Raw genomic sequence first — 25,145 nt, forward strand, 5'->3', positions numbered from 1 at the left:
GGGGCGGAGGAACCCACACACTCATCAGAATTCCAGTCACAGCTTGAAGGTCAGGTAAGCCAACTCTAGTAGCCTCAAGCAATCAGGACCGATATATTACTGAACGCTGAGAGCACTTTAATGGCATTACTATCATCTTAAGTACCTGAGCTCTGAATCTGTAATGCTATCTGCTAGACCTCCGATGTAGAGCGTGGTGATGGACTTGTCCTCAGGTGGGTCTAACCTAGGCATGGTGGAGGCTCGCTTCAACAGCTTATTAGCCACAGGGTCGTTAATGCCGTAGTAGCGGTCCTTAATGTTCTGATCAGCCAGCGGGTCATCCGGATCAGTGGGCTTCTCGTGCCTGTAGTGTAATAATATTACACTCAACACATCAATCAGCACAGCTGTGAGATTTACTGAAGGAGTTCAGTAAGAGCTGGAGCTCACCTGTAAGGGCACTCCTCTCCCCGACGGCACTCCCCTTTCACCCAGAAAGAGCAGATGTGAGGTCTATTCCTCTTGTAGTAAGGAGTGGTGCGAGCGAGCTTCAACAGCATGTCACTGGTCCCAGGGGCTTTGCCAAGTGCACCGACCGGCCGTGTGCCATCCGAGTTCGCAATCTAGAAACAGGACATTGGGGGGAAAGGGATTAAAATCTGCACTTGTGAATATGCATGGATGCAAACTAGGGATGTTAACCGATGACCGTTTGACCGAATCAAAGTCAACCGGTTAATTTTTTTTTGGTTGTCGGTTAAAAAAAAAAAAATCAATCGTTTTGAAGCTGCCGATTTTGGAGTGGGCAGCTGACAAATCAGGAACACCCATTCAGTCATGTCCCGCCCCAGTTAAAGACAGCTGACAAATCAGAAACACCCATTCAGTCACGTCCCGCCCAGCTGCCACTCGGTGAAAGAAAAGTGTAGACACCGGCTTTTTAGCTTACAAATTACTTTTTTTTTTTTTTTAATTATTAGAAGGCACATGGAGTTTAGTCCTGCCTTGGCCAGTGCATTCTGAAAGTATGTTTCGGTCTGTAGCCAACAATGCATGTTATTGCAGATCATATCTCTCCACACAAACTAAAGGCGCAGATGCCGACTTTTTTTTTTAAATCGCGCAGATCCTTTTTTTTTTGGGGGGGGGGGGGGGGGGGGGGGTGTTTGGAGTGTCCGATTGTAATTTCAAGGTGGATTCTGTATTAAAATTACTAAACAGGCGGGTGCCGTTGCAGTCCATGAGGCGTGGGGGGTGTGAAAGGAGGGCAGTGGATCGGGGGGCTGCGCGTGTTTGGGCGGAAGCTGCGCAATCAGTAGATCAGAATGCGCACATTAAATTTTGCGCGGGCGTGCGGCTCTCTGATTTGCTGCTTTCTTCTCGTGCTTGTACTTCCTGTGTTTCGTGGACTGTGGCGGCATTTGCTTATATGCAGAATTTGCTTTGATGAAGTTGTGGTCGGACGCTCCAACGCCCCCCCCTTGGGAAAGGAAGGTCGGATCTGCGCGATTCAGCCGTGGAGAGGGCGGCATCTGCCAAAAGGCGCGCCGTTTCCATCCCTGTAATAATTCCAATTCTAGAATTTTAAACTCCTAGGTTAACCGACTTTAACCGGCTAATGAGGCTCGGTGGTCGGTCAAGATTTTTTTTAGTTTTCACCATCCCTAATGCAAACGGCGCGCCTTTTGGCGGATGCCGACTTTTTCCACGGCTGTCTGGGGGACTTGTGTGAATCGCGCAGATCCCATGAGGTTTTTTTTTGGGGGGGGGGGGGGGGGGGGCTGATTATAATTTCATCAAAGTAAATTCTGTAGTAAAATTACTAAATAAGCAAATGCCGTTACAGTCCATGAAACATAGGAAGTATAAGTATGAGAAGGAAACAGTAAATCAGAAAGCTGCGCACGTAAAGCCAATTGGCTGCGCGCCATTATCTGCTGCTGGCTGCACTTCACTGCAGAGATGCCTACCCCAAATTTTGAATTTCAGTATTCTTGAAAACATTTTTCAGTATTTTGGAATGACTTTCAGTAACATTAATTTATGTGCATTTCCATTATAAAGAGGTGTATATACCAATATGTTTAACATTTAAATTATTAAAAAGAACTGTTTTGTGTGAACTGAATAAACAAAACGCGAGCAGCCATCTCAACTGAATTTCCACTCAACAAATTTCTAGAGCATACAATATATCACATTTTTCTAAATACAATAGTGTTCTCTGTTTGCAGACATTACGGTTGACTACCGATCATTGGTATTGAATGTAACTCCTCAAAAGTATTATATTATATTGCCTGGCAAAATGTCCTACCTGTTAACGGATTCTAATAAAATTTTTAAAAAATTTCTTATTTCATGCCAAAGAGAGTCCGACATCGTTATCTTAATGTCCCAATATATAAATACTTCAGCATAATGCTTCAGAAGAGACATTGAATAAAATGACATTTATAATTGTATTTAAAACAGTGGAATGATCAATTTTTTGCCACAATCCCAACAGCACTAATCATAAAATTCTGTTTTTGAGCATACTACATGTACATTTACACTTGCAACACTGAAAAGACTTTGAATTAAAGAAGTACAGCCGGTGTTTGATATTTCAGTGAATAAAAATCAGACATGTAAAAAGAAACTGAATAAGTTTAACTCACATTTCATGGCACTAATTGGCAAATTCAACTCCAAGCACAGGTCAACCATCACCGCTTCAGCACGTGTCACGTTCCGTGTCTTTTCATCCACAGATTTCGTAAAAAACTGCTGGATACCCCAGATTTACTTTCCGCCTGACTCGCCATTTCAGCATACGCCATATGTTTTTTTTGGAGTTGACATGCCGCGTGCAGTCATCGCGACCACCATGAGTGATGTTAATGTCAGTTCTACACAGTTTGCAGTGCACGTATCCATTGCCCTTTTGACTGGGTGTAATGCACGACCATTCTACCGCATCGAAAATAGCGCGAACAAATGTGCGGAATCTGCGCATGTCACACACAGCATGTGTGGCTGTCGTAAAAATAAATAGCCTAGCCGTGAACCGCGCATGGATTGAAAAAGTCGCTTGGACATTTAAAAACAACTCACTGGAATTTAAGACTTTATAATAATTCCGTACAGAATAACACTGTTTGCCGTAACATCGTATTTACGTAACTTTTCCGTACAAAATACAGCCAATCCGTACTAGTAGGCATCTCTGTCACTGCACGTGCAAGGATTTCCATCAGTCCAACGCAAGTTACGTAACTGGCTTTACGTGCGCAGCTTTCTGATTTACTGTTTTCTTCTCATACTTGTACTTCCTATGTTTCATGGACTGTAACGGCATTTGCTTATTTAGTAATTTTAATACAGAATTTACTTTGATGAAATTATAATCAGACCCTCCAACGCCCCCCCCTAAAAAAAAACCTCATTGGATCTGTGCGATTCACACAAGTCCCCCAGACAGCCATGAAAAAGGCGGCATCTGCCAAAAGGCGCGCCCTTTGCATCCATGGTATGGACTTTACAAAACGTACACAGCTGTACAAGCAGAACCTTGAAAGATGCAAAGAATGGCAGAGCGAACAAAGATAAATGTGGCTGCATTTTATCTCAACAGAGGACAAGAATGCTTGCTATCAAACGTGTTTTTGTTTTGCTCATGAGACAGCAATTTATCAAAACGCCTGTTGGCTGAGCACAATGCTCACAGCTGCACTGTTCTCACATCCCCCTTACTGTATAAAAGTGATACTTTGTTAAGTGGAAGCAATAAATAATGCAATAACATCCTTGATTAAATTTTCTTACAAGGGATTAACATATAACAAAAGATAATACCAACAAGCTCAACTGTGACCTACTGCTCACTTGCGTATCCCCCCGCTCTTGCTTACATCACAACGCAAACAATCAAAGGAACAGGACACTTATTATGAATGTTGACTTCAACAAATAATGAACCCTGAAACAAGTAAAGAGCAGTGTTCTCTCCAGGGATTTCAAACAGCATCCTGGTAAATTCATTCTGAAATAGCATTTTGCTTCTTGAAATAGCGCCAAAATCCATGCTACATGTTTCGTAAATACTAGTGCTATCAAGCGATTAAAATATTTAATCGCTATTAATGTCACGACTGTCATAGTTAACTCGCAATCAATCGCACATTTTTGTCACATGAAAAACCATTGTAATTCTCTTATCAGCATAAAAAAGTGAATGGGCTTGCTCACCGTTCGAACTACGGGGGTACTCGGGGGATCCGAGATCCCCTGAAACAGACATGAGATCCCTTGAAAACATGATTCGGGAAATGTTGGGGGGGGGGGGGGGTCTCTAAAATATTGGCAAAATGATGTTTATTGACATAGCAATCGTGTGTAACGGGAAGCATTTGCATATCCGAAGTGAGCGCGCGATGGAGAGCCGCGCTCTGAGACAAGCGCAAGTACCCCCCCAAGGGAAAAAAAGGGACCCCCCGAAAATATCGGCATAGTTCGAACACTGGTTGTACCAATGTTTTTTTTTTTTTATTGCAGAGCATAACACGTCTTGTCACAGCCACTGCAAAGTGGGGCTGGAGCCGCCGATGGGAAAACGAAACCTAAGCCGAGCACCGTGGCTCTTCGGGGGAGGGCAGAGGACTCTGGCTGTGAGGGGCGTGGCATTACAGTCTAGCTGCTATCGTTTTTCTAAGCAAAGTCTCTGTTCCAAGTTCCTGGCAGTTTCAAAAGCTTATGAAAAACCTACATCATGTCACAGAGCGTTAATCTCGCGATAAAAAAAAAAAAATTATCGCCGTTAAAATTGAGTCAAGTTAACGCGATAATGCAACATTTTTGACAGCACTAGTAAATACATTCAGTCGGTAAACAGGAAGTCGATGTGCGACAGATCTGAAAACAGTATACACAGTATAGAACCCCAAGCTGAAGTTTGGTACCTGGTACCAAGGTTTGTGGTTGCTGAGAAAAAGGGTGTTTCAGACGGACGGACAGAGCTAAACCAGTAGAACACCCTCCCCACCTTCGGAGCGGGAGTATAAAAAATAATAAAGCAGAAGAAACCCAACCAGGAGTAAAATGCAGAATATTTCTGGTTGGTGTGACTTTGGTGAGAGGGATAAGGTAAGGAATAAGGTTCTTACCCCTCAAATGTACATTAAGTAAGCAAAATCAAATCGATCAAAAATCTTAGTCATCAGACCAATTTCTTATTTGAACTCCCGGACCAGAGGTACAGGTAAATTAAGCCAGTATCTCACTGGGCTGCGACAGCTTGCGAACGTCATTCGCGAGAGAGTTTCAAAAGTGTCTTGAAACATTCGCGGGGTTTCTCAATTTCCTCGCACGAGTCGCAAAGTGTCGCTCCTTCGTCGCTGAAATTTTGAACACGTTCAAAAAAAATTTGTGCGACAAAATTTCTCTCAAAATTGCCGCAAATGCGTCGCAAACCCTTCTCAAGTCAGTTTCCATGAGGCTTCCTCTACTTCCCTAACTGCCGAGGGAAAGCTGGGCTGCGACAGCCTGCGACTAGTTGGAGACAACAATTGCGGTAAAATATGCGAATAACACAATTCAGTGTGATCCCAAGTGAAAATTGTCACTAATTTACATATTTTATCGCAATTGTGTCTCCAACTAGTCGCGGGCTGTCGCAGCCCAGTGAGGTACTACCCTTAAAATAAGATTAAAAATTAAAATAAGAATAAAAATTATTCACAGGTAAATTAAAATACGACAAACCTTTATCGTCATTGTAACATGTACAACGAAACCGTAGGTGCTCTTACTGATTGGTGCATATTAAGAATAACACAAACACATATTTAAAACACAATCACCCATTTAAAAAAAAAAAATTTAATACTTGTGTTTAAAAACACAAACGTGGAAGTATATATTTAAATAACACTGGCTGGTGTTGAGTGGTATATCAGATATATTCCATTCAGCTTGCATGATATTGAACGAGTTGAAGACAAGTAGCTGAATGGAATATATCTGATATACCACGAAAAAAAATCCAGCCAATATTATAATTATTATTTCATACACATTCCTTTTGGGTGTTCAACACGTCTTTCTCTTTCAAAATTCTCTCAAAATCTTCCGTATTTAACGAAGCAAACCTGGCGGCCATGTTTGTTTACAAACTGTCCCAGTCGCTCGCTAGCGCGGAAGTTTTACATCTCCGGTGTGAGACATCATGTTGTCTTGACAACCATGCAATATCGTAAACCGTATTCAACGCTCGTTCTCCATTGAGTAGAGTGACGTAATAGACATAGGATAAGTGATATGCTAACAATATTGCGTGCTATCAAACCAAATGAACGAAACCTGCTAGAAGGGAATAGAACACGTGTTTTTATTCCATCGAAAAAGTGTCCTGTATGGATAACAATACAGCATCGTAAGTATAGTGCACAGATTAATTGATATTCAGAGTCCTGATGGACCACAAAAAGGGGGGGGGGGGGGCTTTTTTTTAGTTAGAAGCAAAGCAGCAGGCAGAATTTTATTCATGTGTAGTCAGATGCTGCTTCATTTAATTCGCCATAGCAACAGATTGAAAATAAATAAAATTATAAAAATGGTATAGCTAAACGTTAGCTATTGGAACCTCTGGATAAAGTACTGAGCTGAAGATCTACTCTACCTACAACAGTAGTAGGAGTAGAAGGAGCAAAATCCTAACTCGTACTCATCTCGAATTCTCAGCAGCACAGCCAAGATTTGTCTTGCCCTGTGTCTGAAATCACTCAGGGTACGCTGACACTTGCACGATTCCGTGGCACGCATTGGCACGACTCGAGTCGTGCCAGTGCGCAAACTAGTCGTAAACTGGCGTGAAGTGTGCGTAAACCCGTCGTGACTGCGTGCCATGTCGGGACGAGAATTTTGAAATGTTCAAAATTTTGGTCACGACAAAATTTCGCGACCGGGTCGTGAACTATGCGCAAACTGTTCGTGATCTCATCGTGAACTCGTCGGGACGATGCGGGAGGATGCGTGCCAGTGCACGCCATGCCACGACTGTCACGAACTGCCACGAATAGTTCACGAACAGCTCACGTCGAGTTCACGAGTAGTTCACGACATGTTCACGAATTGGTGCGCGTCGCAGCGTGGCCGTGCCTTCCCACTGACACAGTCACGCATTGATGGCACGAGCAGTTCACGACTAGTTTACGCACTTCACGAACAGTTTGCGCATGGCACGAGCAGTTCACGAGCAGTTCATGACTACTGCGCGACAGTGGCGCTCGCGTCGGTGCGGGGGTATATATAGGGCTTCCCGGACACTTCTCGCCACTCGCAATTTTTTTTCTTACTTTTTTCTTTAATGTCTTTTATTTTCTATTCCTTCATGACTTTTTTTTGGGGGGGGGGAGTTTCGTTTCTTTTATTTCAAAAATGGAACAACTGTGGATGCAGCTCATGAAGCTACTACCATTCTTTCTTGCCAGGGGACATGTAGTAATGTGACAGGTAGTCTCGCTGATCCTTTGCATCCTTCTGGGTATGATGGCCGGTTAGAGGCAGCAGCCCCTGCAGGTGTCGGTCAGTCCTCCATCCACCAGGGATCAGATCATGTGTGTCCGGATCTTCGCGGTCCACTTCTGAAATTGCGTGTGGGTATCTGATGAGGATGAGGTTGTGCATGACACAGGCGTGCCCAAGTCGGCACGACACCGTCCAAATTGCGCAAACTCGTCGTGCCAATGCGGGAAGTGCGTAAACTATGCGCAAACTATGCGTGAACTCGTCGTGCCAGTTTGTGAATGTGGACGGGCACGCATTCGTGAACTCGTCGTGAACTATGCGTGAACTAGTCGTGAACAGTGCGGGAGCCTCCCAGTTCGTGCCCCAAAATGGCACGACTTGCCATGACAAAATCGTGGCCAAAAGTCGTGCAAGTGTCAGCCGAGGGTCATTCTTTCACTACTACATAGTGAGCTCATTGATCAAAATAAATAAATAAATAACACTGACACTAGTCTGCCGCACTGTTATATACATCACCGTCGCACAATTAAAACGTGCCAGGTCAGTCGGCTGGTGGGTTTTCAAAATAGCATATACATGCATATGTTTTTGTGATAAATCCATATTATACTGAGCGCATTTCCCACATTAATCAACACAAAGTCCCTGCGTCTTTCAGTTCTTTTAAATCAAGGCTGAATACTTTCTTCTTCGCCGCTGCCTTTTATTAAATCACATTTGAGGCTTTTGATTTGATTTCTTTCAGCACGAACGCAATGCATGATGGGATATATTGCTTGATTCGGACAGCGCTACAAAATGGCGAACTCGCTACATAGTGAGTAGGGAGTGATTTCAGACACAGGGTTGGTTTAATTTTCAGAATGTACTGTCTGACTTCCTTCAACAGTTTTTTTTTTTTTTAATAATAAATTAGCCTGGCAAGCCAGACTAAATGTGAATATTTAGTCTGGCCTCGATCCGTAGACATTTCCGACGGGTGTGGGAGGACGCTGTCTTTCAAACTGTCTCTGTGCGTATAGGCCAACGCTCTGACCAATCAGCGCAACAGTGACTGTGACGTAGTCAGAGCGACAGAAAGCAGTGGGGGAGACCTTGAAATAAATAATTTTTCAAAATGCGTATTAATTAATAAACAGGTTCTAGATATTAAGAAGTTTGGAGATAATGACCACAAGTTTGGAGTCTGTACCACATACCGTATTTTTCGGACTATAAGTCGCACTTTTTTTCATGGTTCGGCTGGCCATGCGACTTATACTCCGGTGCGATGTATATATGTTTTTTTTTTTCACCGCGGAATAACTGGAGCTGATGCCGAGTCTGATGACAGCCACGCAGAAGAAGAGGAAACGGCGCTTCATCTGCCGCTGGAGTTGGCAGAGTTGTTCAGAAGCGACACCGAGGATGAGGAATTCAATGGATTTGCTGATTTGGAGTGAAATCATCAGCTTGATAAACTTGATTGACCTGTGTTTTATTATTAATGATAGGCCTATAGTTATTTAAATAAGTTATGTAGTGATTTTAGGCAGTGCTTAATTTGTGAAGTGGGAGGTCCCAGAACGCAGGAGGTGGGTGGGTCCGGCGACTCAAAAAAAAAAAAAAAAGGCGGGGGATGGTTTACTATAACTTTACGCACATGCGCTTATTGTGTGTGTAAAATAATAATAATAATAATAATAATATCAGACATTCTGATCTTAAACGCTTTAGTGACAAACAGTTACAGACAGTAATATGTCGTGATATTATAAAATATTAATTTTTATTAGTCTATATATTAAATTATATATTACATTTATCTTCTAAAATAACAGACTGTACTCATCACAACCGGTTTATTTCACCATTGGAGATCAGATCACACAAGACATGAGTTAAATGACTCATTTTAAGGATTTAAGTAGGGGATTTAAAAGCAGCGGTTGTTTTTTTTTTTTTCACTAGACGGTTGTTTTTACTACCGTACCTGTCTTTGGAGATGATATACCTATAGCCTACTTGACCCCTGATTTGATGAAATAAAATTCGACAAAAATGAAGAATGACACTCCTCGATGATGACTACAGCTTTAATAACACAGATGAAAGAGCCATGGGGCGATAATAAGCCCTACCGGTAAAAATATTCTAAAAGCAAACTGATTAATGCATCAGTAATAGGCTACTAATATTAGTTATAATAATACTATAGGCTATTAGTAATAACGATAGTGATAGTATTAAAGATAGCAGTAGATATTTAAAATAATCAGACTAGGCTACTTACAGGGCAAAGGGCGCGTTATCACTGCTCAGCTGTTCGTTTATTAAATAAACAATGCAGTCGCGCAGTAACCACGCGCCGCTTATCAGATACAATCACAGATTCTATGGATAGAATAACCCTTCAAAAAAGTGCGACTTATAGTCCGGTGCGACGTATATATGTTTTTTTCCTCTTCATAATGCATTTTTTGGCTGATGCGACTTAAACTCCGGAGCGACGTACAGTCCGGAAAATACGGTACTTAACATACTCATTTTTTTCAAGTGTTCTTCAAGGGTTTGCTTAAACTTTGAGAGTTTTTATTTAGTGGTGTTTGGCGAAATTTCCCTTAAATTTAAAATACCGGGAAAATAAGAAACAATCAAAAAGTAATGTTTCAAAGCTGTTTATTAATTCTTCGTACTGCACAAACTAGCCCCATCCTTTTGGCTACGAGCGGAGCCAGCTGGTAGATCAGACTTTTGCCATAGCCGGTCGGCAAAACAGCGAAAACGTCCTTCTTGAAAAGGAATGAGCGGAGAGCCTCTTCCTGCTCATGTTTCAACGAAAACTCCAAGTCTAATTCTTCTAAAACTGATTCCAAAGCAGAGTCAAACGCGCACTGTTCACTAGCCCAGGGATGGCAACAGGAAAATTTTATTTCAGCTGAAACTCCGAACGGGGGGGGGGGGGGGGGGGGGGGGGGTCAGGGGGGCATAGCCCCCCTGAAGCTTTAGCCTTTTTAGCCTCTTCTACCTATTTTCTAGCCATTTTACATGTATATTGTGTGAAAAATACATGATAAAAATAAGTATCTAAAGTTATTCACCGGCACAACGCAAGGGGGCGCGAAGTCGCTAGGAGTAGTTGGTGGGTGTGGTTAGTGGAGTGTTTATCCTCCGGTTACTTATAATGACTAGAACTTTTTTTTTTTTTTTTATAATGACTAGAACTGGAGTCGTATAGATGTCCGTACTTCCTCAATCAACCGCTCTTCGTGCTGCTCCATCTTCGCTCGTGTTTTTAAAAATGCCGGTCGTGAAAACAAACCAAACCGGGAAAGTAGGGAAGAGGAAGTGCGTGTACAGCGGATGTCGAGTGGACCAATCAGAACCCTCTTGTTCATTGTTACACTCGATATAGAAGCTTCCGTTGTTCGCGAGACATGTGGTTTTGATACGATTTGACACTAATCTCGGTAGCAGCAATAAAAGTTAGGTACCTAACCCCCCCCTAAAACTTGTCTCTACGGATTTAGACGTTCCACAAAAATGATAAAATTGAAATTCAAAATGGCGGATTTCCGCCATTCGGCAGAAAATTGCCATCCCTGCTAGCTGTAGCCATCTTTCCTGTTGTGCTTTCTTCAGCGTCGCGCAGCTTTGTCGTCACTCCTGCAAAAGCCCGCCCAAAGAATCCAAACAAAAACCTTGCGTTGTGATTGGCGGGCACGATTTGATGCCCGGGGTGTTTTTGTTGATATGGTGCGAGGCTAGACCCACTCGCTAGGCAAAAATATTTTTGGCCGCTAGGCGGGTGGGTCTAGTTTACTAGGCTAATAATAAATAGCACATAAATATCATCCAACAGAAAACTCATAAAATCACCTCTCTCTCCATGTTCTGGGTGTAGTACTCTTTGTTCACGTCCGATCTTGGCATGTCGTCTTTAACGGACAGCCCTGTGTCTCTGACTTGAATGGGTAAACCTACATCAAGTAGGATGGGAAAGAAAAAAAAAAAAAAAGGAGCATGTAAAAATGCGTGTGGACAGCAAGCAACTGTGGAAACATGAACCAGTTAAACTGAAAGATGCTCAGTACCGTACTCCAGATCCAACAGGCAGGTCTGACAAACGTTTTTCATCTTACTGCAAGTCTGACACACTTCCGTCTTCTTAAAGCGCATCCTGACCCCGGGACACCAGCGGAACACGGTGAAGGGACGGGCACAGATCTGGCAGAGAACCAGAACAACAGGCTGCGTTACACACCTCATCTCAAACTCAAATGAAAACTATAATAATTCAACAAAACACACTAGCCTTACCTTGCACTCTTTGCCATACTTTTCTTTGGTCTGACAAAAATAAAGAAATGGAAGTATTAACGTTACTGAGGAGGAGCTAATCCTCCACGTTTCCTCGACACGCTTACATTGTGATATTTCAAGCAGCACGATGTCTTTTGCTCTTGTTACAAATCCTCGATTACGCAGTTCATAGTGAAATATGACCCACGGTCTCATTTTTTACTACCTGATGGAGAAGCGTTACTGAGAATTCACAGCAGACACACGGCATAATATTAGAGAGACCTTTCAGTCCGATTCACATCACACGGATTCCATCTGTGCTGCCAGTGCGTCACGGCATCTCATTGTAAATAAATGAAAACTAATACCCAAACGTCATTGACAAAGTGTTGGCGAAACACAGAACAGGAACAGTCGAGACTGAGCCAGCTGGATTTTAAATCTTCACCGTTCACTTAAATGTGTGACACACAAGAATGGGAAAGTGAATAAACTGCATTTGTGTGTTTAGTATAAATATGGAGGTGATGATAGAAAATCGCGTGCTGATTGGTCAGGCTATTTCTCGATAATCGCCTCAAGCAAGTTGGCAAAATGGTGGCTGATCAGTTTGTCACCGTACGTGAGGAAGAATGAGAAATTATGAAAGAGAATGCTGTTCCGAAAAGCACTAAAGACGCTACGAAGTTTGGTCTTAAACTACTCAAAGACGGAAGTGTGATTTATTTTGATTTTAAAGGGCATATTCTGGACCAATTTCGGGGTTTTTTTTTTAATATGAAAGCATGTCCCTTTACACACTCATTCAGAAGGGTAATTTTGCACAAGGCCATCTGTCTACAGCAGAAAAAAATTAAATAAAACGTGTCTGGAAAAATCCCAAGTGAGTCTGGAGCCAGATTCGTGACATTAACTGCGGAAGCGCCAGCAGGCTGCGTGAGCTTTGTACGGTTTCAGTGCACAGCCTGTGTAGCCCAAGCGCTCCCATTTCTCTCTCATTGTCTGGTCTTTTGGGAAACGATGAGTACTAATCCCATCATGACTGGTGTTGCTACACCCTCCTACGATATATCTGTTAACCATTTTAATAATTACGCGATAACATTGAAGAAATTTGCAGAAAACCACCAGGTCGTTTTCTCATAAACAAACCAGCGCTGACGTAGGATTCAGAGGGAGGCGTCCCGCACGCGACGTCACGAAAATCAGTGTTTCCCGGGAAATCCAAATGCCAAGTTTTTTTTCAGAGGCGGACCAATTCGCCTCAAATGGCTTGATTTCAACTGAATTTTCCTGGTATTGTGAAACAAGTTCAGTTACACAAATTGAAACGTGGCGATTTTCTATGCTATGGAAAGTCCGCACTATAATGACAGGCGTACTAACACTTTCTGCGCGCTTCGACAGCGCATTGATACCTTCACTCCTGGTTTTTTTTCTCTCCCCCGCCCCCCCCCAACTTCCGTCAATACAACCAACGTGACCACCAAGACAAGTAGCCTGCAGGGGAGAGGGGGAAAACAGGAGTGAAGGCATCAATGTGCTGTCGAAGCGCGCAGAAGGTGTTAGTACGCCTGTCATTATAGTGCGGACTTTCCATAGCATAGAAAATCGCCACGTTTCAATTTGTGTAACTGAACTTGTTTCATGTCACTGGTCATATAAACCTATGTAAACAGGAAAAACGCGGAAGAGTTTGGTCGCATCTAACTACAGCCCCAAAAAATACCATTGGCCATACTGAGCCTAGCTACATTGCTAACAGGAGTGACAGCACGTCTGACTGACTGGGAGGTCGCGCAAAGCTCGGAGAGGTACGGATCAGCTCGTCTCAATTCAGATAAGAACATATTTCATTATGGAAGTACGGTGGACTGTTCCTTTAAGGATGTAAAACACCAAACACTACAAGACAGAACGGCTTGAATTTTACCCACATTTCACAAAGCTCTAATGGACTGAAATAACAGTCAACACAGATGCGACAGGATCTGTACGTGAAATCTGTAGGACACTGAGGACATGTTTATCCTTTGAGAAGTTCCTCTACAGCTACATTAAGTTGTGATATAAATGAATACGTATTACCCCATCATGAAAAACAAATAAATGCAGCAAAATGACTCACAACCATAATCTGAAAATAGATGGATGCATGTATGGATTAAATTAGATTTTGGCTCTTCAAAAGCTCATAAAACTCTTTGGCCTGTCCATAAAAAACAGGACACATGAGGAATCATCTTCTGGCAACTGAAATGATCCGTAGCGGAGTTTAAAAGTCAGTTAGCTTGTGATAATGAGCACTGCACTGTGACTTTGAGCTCAGGATTAAAAGCTACATACTCACCATTCGGATGTATGGATTCTCTCCCAAACATGTCTGACAGAGAATCGGGAAATCCTGTTTAAGAGAAAGTGGCAGTGTTCAGAGTGAATGGAGTGATGCACAGTGTAGACGTAATCTCACAAATTCCTATCTATTTGATGTACAGCACCCTGCAGGAGGCCCGTTAGATTTTAGAGCTTCATGTGGCATTATTTCCTGTCAAACAAGGCAGCCATGGTTAAAGGAGTTAAAGGAGTACGCCACCCCCAGGTGAAATTGAGTCAGTCCCTGCAGTCCCTAGAGTTGGATAAGTGAGCCAAAGCGTTTTGTAGCCGACCCAGCCATTGCCCTGATCTAGAAACGCCCCGGTTAGCTTTAGCTTAGCGTAGTCGCTGTAATCCGGCGTGTCCAGCTAGCATTGTCGTTGCAAAAGTGAATCAAATAACTCAAGATTTTTTATAATTATTTCTCATGACCTGTACATTCACATCGAGTACACATGAATGCAAATTAACACGAAGGGATTTATTAGACCAATTTATATCTGGAACTATTTTCGGCCACAGCACAGGCAAAGCACTGCTGCAGGCGCAAAGACACCACGCAGCACCACAACTTAGTAGTCACGCTGGTGTATTGACGGAAGTTGAGGGTTTTCAGGTGCTGCGTGGTGTCTTTGCGCCTGCAGCGGTGCTTTGCCTGTGCTGTGGCCGAAAATAGTTCCAGATATAAATTGGTCTAGTAAATCCCTTCGTGTTAATTTGCATTCATGTGTACCTGATGTGAATGTACAGGTCATGAGAAATAATTATACCAAATCTTATTTGATTCACTTTTGCAACGACAATGCTAGCTGGACACGCCGGATTACAGCGACTACGCTAAGCTAAAGCTAACCGGAGCGTTTCTAGATCAGGGCAATGGCTGGGTCGGCTACAAAACGCTTTGGCTCACTCATCCAACTCTAGGGACTGCAGGGACTGACTCAATTTCACCTGGGGGTGGCGTACTCCTTTAAAGCAGCAGCCTTGGGCCCAAAGGGTCATTGGTTCAATCCCCAGGACCGGCAGGAAAAATGTGAGGGAATTGAGTTGAGTGAATGAACAGCACTTTCCCCTCCCACTGCATCACGGCTGAAGTGCCCTTGAGCAAAGCACCGAACCCCCAACTGCATGCGTGCGTATATATATATATATCTCTGATTGGTTAAATAACCATACGAAATAATTGAAAACATAACTACTCAAATACAACAAGATCAACTGTGAGCTACTGCTCACTTGCGTATCCCCCCCACTCTCGCTTATATCAGACCACAAGCGATCAAAGGAACAGGACGCTTATTATGAATGTTGACTTCAACAAATAACGAACCCTGAAACGAGTCAGTAAAGAGCAGCGTCTCTCCCCAGGGATTTCAAACAGCATCCTGCTAAACCATCATTCTGAAATGGCATTTAACTTCTTGAAACAGCATCATCGTAAATACATTCAGTCGGTAAACAGGAAGTCGATGTGCGACAAACCTGAAAACGGTATACGCCCCCAAGCTGAGGCTCAGTACCAAATATCAGGCAGTTGTGATTTGTAGTTACTGAGAAAAGTGTTACAAAAAGTTTGTAAATCCACACTATATGTTTCGTAAATACATTCAGTCGGTAAACAGGAAGTGGATGTGTGACAGACCTGAAAACGGTATATACGGTATAGCACCACAAGCTGAACTTTGGTACCAATTGGCTATGATTTCTGGTTGCTGAGAAAAAGGGTGTTTCAGACAGACGGAGATACGGATGACATATGCCCCTTTTCCACCAAAGCAGTTCCAGGGCTGGTTCGGGGCCAGTGCTTAGTTTGGAACCGGGTTTTCTGTTTCCACTGACAAAGAACTGGCTCTGGGGCCAGAAAAAACGGTTCCAGGCTAGCACCAACTCTCTGCTGGGACAGAGGAAAGAACTGCTTACGTCAGCGGGGGGGCGGAGTTGTTAAGACCGACAACAATAACAAGACCGCCATTTTTAAGCGACGAGAAGCAGCAGCTGTACAAACGCGAAGTCAGCCATTATTATTATTGTTGTTGTTGCTGCTGCTTCTTCTTCCGCGTTGTTTTTGCTTCGATATTCGCGCCAAGGTTTATGCAAACGTAGCGACGTAATGACATATACAGCAACGTAACTAACGTATACAGCGACGTAATGTGGCTCCGCTTAGCACCACAAGCTATGGAAAAGCAAACTGGTTCTCTCAAACTGGTTCTCAACTTGCTGGCTCGCAAGTTGAACGAGTTGTGAACCAGCACCGGCCCCGAACCAGCCCTGGAACTGATTTGGTGGAAATGGGGTAACACAGAGGTAAACCAGTATCCCCCATCGGAACAGCGGTATAAATATCTTCAATGGAAAATCCACAGAGGCAAAAAAACAAAACAAAACGGGCGACTTGGTTGTTCTACTTGCAGTGGCAGAAACCCATTAAAGGAGACCTGAAGTAATTTTTAAACTTGCTTTATTTCTTAATTAACGTGTTATTCAATTACGTTTTCGGTTTTAGTAACCTTATATCGTGACCCGTATTGGCAACTAAATGCAATTAAATATTATACTTATCGGCCTATTCGGTTTTTAGCCATGTTGAATTTAGTTCGTTTGGTCCACGGCAGGTGTCGCTTATCCGCATGATCTTCACGAGACTTGTGCGAGACTTCGAAACGTAAAGCGTCAGCCAGGTGTCAGCGCCGCCATTTTGAAAACTGTTTTCCAAAGAAAATATTGCACAAAAACAAGTTTAAAATGACGATTACGGCCTACTTTTTTCAAACTTTCCTGACTGCTATCAAAACAAACAAAACTTCCGACTTGATTACATCAGCATTCGAAAGAGGACGTGCATGCGTCTTTTTTTGCGGTCGCGCTGAAAGAAATCAAATCAAAAGTCTCAAATTTGATTTAATAAAAGGTAGCAGCAAAGAATCAAGTATTCAGCCTTGATTTAAAAAAACTGAAAGCTGCAGGTACTTTGTATTGATTAATGTTGGAAATACGCTCAGGATAATATGGATTTATCACAAAAATACATGCACGTATATATTATTCTGAAAACCCACGCACAAAAACCCTGTCGCACAAATAAAACGTGCCGACTGATCTGGCACGTTTTAATTGTGCGACGGTAATGATGTCAATACCAGCGCGACGGACTAGCGTCCGAAAGCGTCTTTTCTTTTTCTTCATTTTACCAAGCAGCTCACTATACAGTCCTCTATAGAGTAATTCTTCATATAGGGAGTAGTGAATGAGTGAGCGATTTCGGACACGGAACGCTGGCAGATGTCGCCCACTTGATTTCCGCTGTACGTTTTATTTACGTCCTATGATGTCTTGCACAGGTCTCAACAAAACTCGTTTACGGCCATCGCTTTGACATATGGACTGATATATTAGGTAGTATCTCACTGGGCTGCGACATCTTGCGACAAATTGCGAATGTCTTTCCTGAGAGAGTTTCAAAAGTGTCTTGAAACATTCGCGGGGCTTCTCAATTTCCTCGCACGAGTCACAAAGTGTCGCTCTGAAATTTTGAACATGTTCAAAAAATTTGTGCGACAAAATTTCTCTCAAAATAGCCACAAATGCGTTGCTGGTGTCGCAAAGCCGTCACGAACCCTTCTCAAGTCAGTTTCTGTGAGACAGGAAGTGCGAGCCAGTATCTCACTGGGCTGCGACAGCCTGCAACTAGTTGGAGACGCAACAATTGTGGTAAAATATGCGAATATCAATTCAGTGTGATTCCAAGTGAAAATTGTTGCTAATTCGCATGTTTTATTGCAACTGTTGTGTCTCCAACTAGTCACAGGCTGTCACAGCCCAGTGAGATACTGGCTTTACATAGCACATTTCAAACACTCGTAGCTCTCGTCACTGCTATAGCAAGTTATCAAAAATGTCTGAAGATTCTCAGTCATCCAGGTCAGAGTAAACTGTGGGTGATGAGTGAGCAACTGGACTTGCTTGAAGACGTTTCACCTCTCATCCGAAAGGCTTCTTCAGTTCTGTCTGACTAAAGGCCAATTTATGCTGACAACCCAGTCCTCGCAGACGGCGCCGCAGATAGCGTCTGCGTAGCCCCCCCACCTTCGCAGACGCTCTGCACGCACCTCCCAAAAATTGTGACCACCGCAGAAGCCTCACAGACAAGAGGGCTCTGATTGGTCCACTCTACATCCGCTGTACACGCATTTCCGCTTTCCTACTTTCCCGGTTTGGTTCGTTTTCACGACCGCCATTTTTAAAAACACGAGTGAAGATGGAGCAGCACGAAGAGCGGTTGATCGAGGAAGTGAGGAAGTACGTACATCTATACGACTCCAGTTCTAGTCATTATAAGTAACCGGAGGATAAACACTCCACTAACCACACCCACCAACTACTCCTCGCGATTTCGCGCCCCCTTGCGTTGTGGCGGTGAATAACATCGCGCACGCCTATTACTCCCCGCTCAACGATAAATTACAACTGTCTGCGAAAAGCTGTCTGCGAAAGCCTTGTCGCAAGAGCATGCAGAGGCCTTAATAGGGAGTATCAGGTATTTATCCTCTCATGGATGAAAAACAATCCTAAGGTGTCATTAAGGTGGGGTTTACATTAGACCGTATCAGCGGATCATCAGATTAACGTTTTTAAAAACGATTAGCGTGCACACAGCAACGCCAATACACGGATACGCTAATCACATGACTAATTTGGCACGCAAGTTGAAATGTGTCAGTGCGGCTCATCGCTTCCTCCTCAGCGGCTGCGCTCCAAATCACTCCGTCCTGAACAGCGAGTGCCCTCTGGAGGGTGCGCACTCCGGCCCTGCGCAGCTCACAGAGCGCGCGAGTGAAGCGCACTAGCAGTGATTCGGGACTGAGCCGCTGTGCGCAAATCACTCACCACTTGCAAGTGGAAGGATGGCAAGCCTAAAGACCATCATAACTACACAATGGGCAGTATTTGCATCAGTATTTGCAGTATTTTCATACTTTTATACTCTTTAATGAAAGGTGATACAAGGCGGAAGTCCGCGCCGTTTTTCAGCAGTCGCGTCACATGACCAACGCCAGCGAATCAGGAAGGTGGATGTCACAGTGACGTTGTCCAATGAGACGCCAGCTAGAGCTCAGCACAGCGTATCCACGTATTCTCAATGTTTACACAGCACCAGAGCTGACACGATCTCGATTGAATACGTGGACGCTGGCGGATTCCCGTTTCCCGGCGTTTTAATGTAAACGGACAGTGCATCCGCGAAGAAAACGAGACAGATACGGTCTAATGTAAACTTGGCCTAATGGCCCTTTTCCACTACCCTTTTTCAGCTCGCTTCAGCCCGACACGGCTCGCGTTTCGACTACCAAAAAACAGCACAACTCAGCTCGCTTCAGCCCTGCTTAGCCCCTAAAACTCGCACCGTTTTGGAGTAGGGCTGAAGCGAGCCAAACCGCGCCGAGTGAGGCTGGGGGCGTGAGCAGACACTCCCCTGTGCACTGATTGGTGAGGAGGAGTGTCCTCACATGCCCACACGCCCCGCGAGCACGCTGGGATCTGTAAACACCGTAAACCCGGAAGAAGGAGAATTACGAGAATTATGAAGCCTTATGTGCCTCGCCTCATCTATACGCTCTTGCCAGTATCTGTTGGCGTTGTCGGCGACAACAAGCCACAGCACCAAGACCAGCAACACTAACGACTCCATGTCCTCCATGTTTATTGTTTACTATTCGGGTTGTGAGACTACCGCTTAAAAGCTCACTGATGTGACTGTTTGCGCTGCTTAACGACATCACGTGACGTCCACCCACTTTCGCTAACTCCACCCAATGTGTCCACCCACTTCCAGCCAGCACGGTTCAGCGCGGTTGTAGTCGAAATGCAACTCCAACAGCCCCACTCAGCTCGACTCAGCACGGCACAGCCGCGTTTGTAGTGGAAAAGCGGCCTAAGTCATCCTGTTGGCGTGGGTCACTGGGGGCTGGGTGTGAACGGCCAAGAGAGTCGTCGAGGTGATCAATGGATTGTTGGTTTTCTCTGTCCTCCTGTGAGTCACTGAAAACAGCTGGGTTTTGGTGTGCATTCAGCTGTCTGGGAAGTGCGCCAAGGACTGCATTGTAGGTGGCTGATAAATGATGTCTTCGACCACCACCTCTGTTCAGCGATGGCCGTTCCAGGTTGACAAAAACGGCTTCGTTAACTCCTCGCTCATACCAACGATCCTCTCTGGCTAAAATGCGTATGTTGCAATCCTGAAATGAGTGCCCTTTGTTGTTAAGATGAAGACAGACAGCAGAGTCCTGGCCTGAGGAACTGGCTTTCCTGTGTTGAGCCATGCGCCTGTGAAGCGGATGTTTTGTTTCCCCAATATACGAGCCCGTGCGTTCCTCACTGCACTGAATTACATACACTACGTTGTCCTGTTTGTGTCTGGCTATTCTGTCCTTAGGATGGACCGGGTTCTGCTTCAGGGTGTTATTGGGTCTGAAATGTACCAGAATTAGGGCTGTGCTCATTTGCCATCAGTTGCTCACGATATCGTACCATATATATATATATATATATATCGCGATATATCGAGTTAAACAATGTCTTTAATGTATTGTAAGCAGAGAGCACGAATACGTTTGGCGCCAAAATTATTCAATCAATGAGTCTCGAGACGAGGCCATGGAGACATGGGGGACGTAATTAGCGGCTTACAGCGTCTGTAGCAGAGTGCACTGAAACTTAACAATCTAATGATAGCAACATACCGATTGAGCCACTTCCAGTTGATATTATCCAAGCAAACTTCAGATTTGGGTCACCAAATGTCTAAAGATGTTATCTACTTCGTCATTTGTTGTGTTTCAATAACAAAAGTCGGACAATAAAGGCACAAATGACAGAGATATTGGATACTAATTAGACAACAAACAGCCATTACAGCATGCTGCTACCTTAAGACACTGATTCTGATTGGCTGGCTTATAATACACCGGCCAATCAGAATGAGGGTTTCAAAAAGTAGTTTGGATGAAAAAAAGGCTCATTTCTCATGCACATGCCCTGAGTAACTGAAAGCGACATTTGTAAATAAAAACATTTTTGGTTGGAACAGGTTGCAAGCATGAATTTCCGTCGATATCTGGCATGAAACTTGCTTTAAATCAAGTGAAAATTATTGACAACCTGCTACAGAACCGGGAGATGTGCATGAAATGTCTCATATATGGGATTTTCAAGTGAGTAAACGATATCGTATCGTACCCCTGAAAATCGTGCATGATCGAGTATCGCAAGCTGTGAGCGCAGCCCTAACCGGAATGTTGTGTTTGTAGAAGATCCTCCTGAGTTTCTCAGATAGACCAGTTTAGCTATCAAAAATGGATTCCGATATTTAATAAAATTCTATTTCTCATTTTGATTTAAAAAAATTGCCTTCAGTTCTCCTCTAATGCCCCTTTTCCACCAAATCAGTTCAAAGGCTGGTTCGGGGCCAGTGCTTAGTTTGGAACCGGGTTTTCTGTTTCCACTGACAAAGAACTGGCTCTGGGGCCAGAAAAACCGGTTCCAGGCTAGCACCAACTCTCTGCTGGGCCAGAGGAAAGAACTGCTTACGTCAGCGGGGGTGGGGGGGGGGAGTTGTTAAGACCAACAACAATAAGACCGCGAAAGATCGCCATTTTTAAGTGATGAGAAGCAGCAGCTGTACAAACGCGAAGTCATCCATTATTATTATTATTGTTGCTGCTTCTGTGTTTTTGCTTCGATATTTCCGCCAAGGTTTATGCAAACGTAGCGACGTAACTGACGTGGCTTCCCTTAGCACCGTGAGCTATGGAAAAGCAAACTGGTTCTCAGCTGGCTTGCGAGTTGAACGAGTTGTGAACCAGCACCGGCCCCGAACCAGCCCTGGAACTGATTTGGTGGAAAAGGGGTATAAGTGATTAGAATCGACACTTGAATGATTTTTAAGGCCTCTGCATGCTCTTGCGACAAGGCTTTCGCAGACAGCTTTTCGCAGACAGTTGTAATTTATCGTTGAGCGGGGAGTAATAGGCGTGCGTGATGTTTTTCACCGCTACAACGCAAGGGGGTGCGAAATCGCTAGGAGTAATTGGTGGGTGTGGTTAGTGGAGTGTTTATCCTCCGGTTACTTATAATGACTAGAACTGGAGTCGTGTAGATGTATGTACTTCCTCACTTCCTCAATCAACCGCTCTTCGTGCTGCTCCATCTTCGCTCGTGTTTTTAAAAATGGCGGTAGTGAAAACAAACCAAACCGGAAAAGTAGGGAAGCGGAAGTGCGTGTACAGTGGATGTAGAGTGGACCAATCAGAGCCCTCTTGTCTGCGAGGCTTCTGCAGTGGTCACAATTTTTGGGAGGTGCGCGCAGAGCGTCTGCGAAGGTGGGGGGGCTACGCAGACGCTATCTGCGACACCGTCTGCGAAGACTGCGTTGTCAGCATAAATTGGCCTTTACACTACTTGAGCTCAGGAAACTCCGCCTCCAGGATCTAGAACGCCTACAAAATGATTGACAGGAGGCGTGTCCAAACACAAACAAGCATTCTGAACCGGAAGTCAGCTTTCCAAACAAGTTTCCTCAGCCACTTCATAGACTCGTGCTGAGGCCATGGATTAAACAATTATGCCGCTTTTCCACTACAAACGCGGCTGAGCCGTGCCGAGTCGAGCTGAGCGGGGCTGTTGGAGTTGCATTTCGACTACAACCGCGCTGAACCGTGCTGGCTGGAAGTGGGTGGACACATTGGGTGGAGTTAGCGAAAGTGGGTGGACGTCACGTGATGTAGTTAAGCAGCGCAAACAGTGACATCAGTGACAGTGGCGGAACAAGTCAGAGCCGGGCCGGGGGCGGGGCAAATGACCGGGCCCTTTATTAAAGCTTATCATAACATCATTTTAGGCTACAAAAACGAAGTCCTTCAAATGAACATGTAACTCAGAAACAAAAAACATTAGGATACTGTACATGGCTCATAATAAAACATCAATAGCCTATACTGCGCACATTATTTGAAGGGCATACGAATGAGCGCTCAGAGGTTGCAACGGTGACAGGAAGCGCCATGTACAGTATCCTAGTGGTCTTTTCAGCGGTAGTCTCACGACCCGAATAGTAAACAATAAACATGGAGGACATGGAGTCGTTAGTGTGGCTGGTCTTGGTGCTGTGGCTTGTTGTCACCGACAACGCCAACAGATACTGGCAAGAGTGTATAGATGAGGCGAGGCACATAAGGCTTCAGAAATTCTCGTAATTCATAATTCTTCTCCTTCCGGGTTTGCGGTGTTTACAGATCCCAGCACGCTCGCGGGGCGTGTGTGGGCATGTGAGGACACTCCTCCTCACCAATCAGTGCACAGGGGAGTGTCTGCTCACGCCCCCAACCTCACTCGGCACGGCTTGGCTCGCTTCAGCCCCACTCCAAAACGGTGCGAGTTTTAGGGGCTAAGCAGGGCTGAAACGAGCTGAGTCGTGCTGGTTTTTGGTAGTCGAAACGCGAGCCGTGTCGGGCTGAAGCGAGCTGAAAAAGGGTAGTGGAAAAGGGCCATTAGTTTTCATCATGTTTGATATATTTATTTTGCATAAAATTAGAAATAGGGCGGCACGGTGGTGTAGTGGTTAGCGCTGTCGCCTCACAGCAAGAAGGTCCTGGGTTCGAGCCCCGTGGCCGGCGAGGGCCTTTCTGTGTGGAGTTTGCATGTTCTCCCCGTGTCTGCGTGGGTTTCCTCCGGGTGCTCCGGTTTCCCCCACAGTCCAAAGACATGCAGGTTAGGTTAACTGGTGACTCTAAATTGACCGTAGGTGTGAATGTGAATGGTTGTCTGTGTCTATGTGTCAGCCCTGTGATGACCTGGCGACTTGTCCAGGGTGTACCCCGCCTTTCGCCCGTAGTCAGCTGGGATAGGCTCCAGCTCGCCTGCGACCCTGTAGAAGGATAAAGCGGCTACAGATAATGAGATGAGATAAATTAGAAATACAAAAACAAACACTTTTGCACCTAATTGGCATTTTACATCTATCAGCCTACTTAGAAGTTTTTAGTTCTGAATGTTAGTGTACAGTTTTCTACATAAACGTTAATGAAGTGAACAGAGTTAGAAATTTCTCTTCACATAAAAACTGTGTTTTTTTTTTTTTAATGGACGTTCTGATGCGTTGCATCTGCAAACATGGACAGTAAATTTTAAAATAATTAAAAACAAGGAGTTTGGAAGTAAAACGCTCAGATTAAAGAAGTAGTAAAAATTATTTCGTCTCATAAATCCACTGAAAATACAACATGAGATTTTTACAACAAACTATCATCGCGTATTAATTTAAAAATATGTAAACATTTTGTTTAGACGTTATTAACTGGTCAGACTCTAACATCTCGCTCGATTTAGTGAAATTACAGAATTGTCTAATAGCGTCAGCAGTTTGGATTAATTAAAAAAAAGACGTGGATATTGTTTAATTTAAATGTCATAATTTAAAGCGTTAGCTACCTAGCTAATCTCATGCTATCATGCTAATTAGCTAAGGCAGCTAACTTTAATTAGCGTTTAGTTACATGGCATAAAACAAATAGAAATAAATCAAAAACTTAAGTGTATTCGTTTATACAAAAAGTGTTCATTTAGGATAATGAGTGTTTTTTTAATTATTTTTGTAGTTATTTAGCTAGCTAGCTAGCATTAGCAGCACGTTAGCTTGATAGCGCAGGACCAGGCCAGCTACAATTACTTATTCCTTGAGAGACGACCTTAATCGGTTATACACACAATTTCATGGTGAACAATACATCACTAAAACCGTGATAATAAACTCAAAATTTAGAATAGAAAATCCCTAGTATTATACTTACAGAGTCCTCCCAATTCTGTCTATTGTACGTGTTCGAGCCTAAGGAAGTGGCCATTTTAGATTACTGCGAGTTGAAAAAAAAACCTCCCTCTGCTTCTGGGAACCGTTTGCTGCTCGCTCACTAGCCGAAACCCACGTTCCTCCCTTTGTA

General features: G+C 43.9%; 1 protein-coding gene across 1 annotated transcript in view; it reads right to left on the reverse strand.

Moving 5' to 3' along the window:
* Positions 1-25,101, reverse strand: part of rbm22 (RNA binding motif protein 22) — a 33,447-nt gene extending 8,346 nt beyond the window's left edge. The window contains exons 1-7 of the mRNA XM_060936388.1: positions 24,996-25,101; positions 14,129-14,182; positions 11,794-11,823; positions 11,568-11,700; positions 11,353-11,453; positions 433-605; positions 146-346 (exon numbers count right to left, since the gene is read on the reverse strand). Coding sequence (XP_060792371.1) covers positions 146-346; positions 433-605; positions 11,353-11,453; positions 11,568-11,700; positions 11,794-11,823; positions 14,129-14,182; positions 24,996-25,049 — 746 coding nt within the window. The 5' untranslated portion in view covers positions 25,050-25,101. The remainder of the gene's footprint in view (positions 1-145; positions 347-432; positions 606-11,352; positions 11,454-11,567; positions 11,701-11,793; positions 11,824-14,128; positions 14,183-24,995) is intronic.
* Between the last annotated feature and the right edge of the window lie 44 nt (positions 25,102-25,145).

Source organism: Neoarius graeffei, chromosome 12 (assembly GCF_027579695.1).
Source record: "Neoarius graeffei isolate fNeoGra1 chromosome 12, fNeoGra1.pri, whole genome shotgun sequence".
Classification (NCBI taxonomy): Eukaryota; Metazoa; Chordata; class Actinopteri; order Siluriformes; family Ariidae; genus Neoarius; species Neoarius graeffei.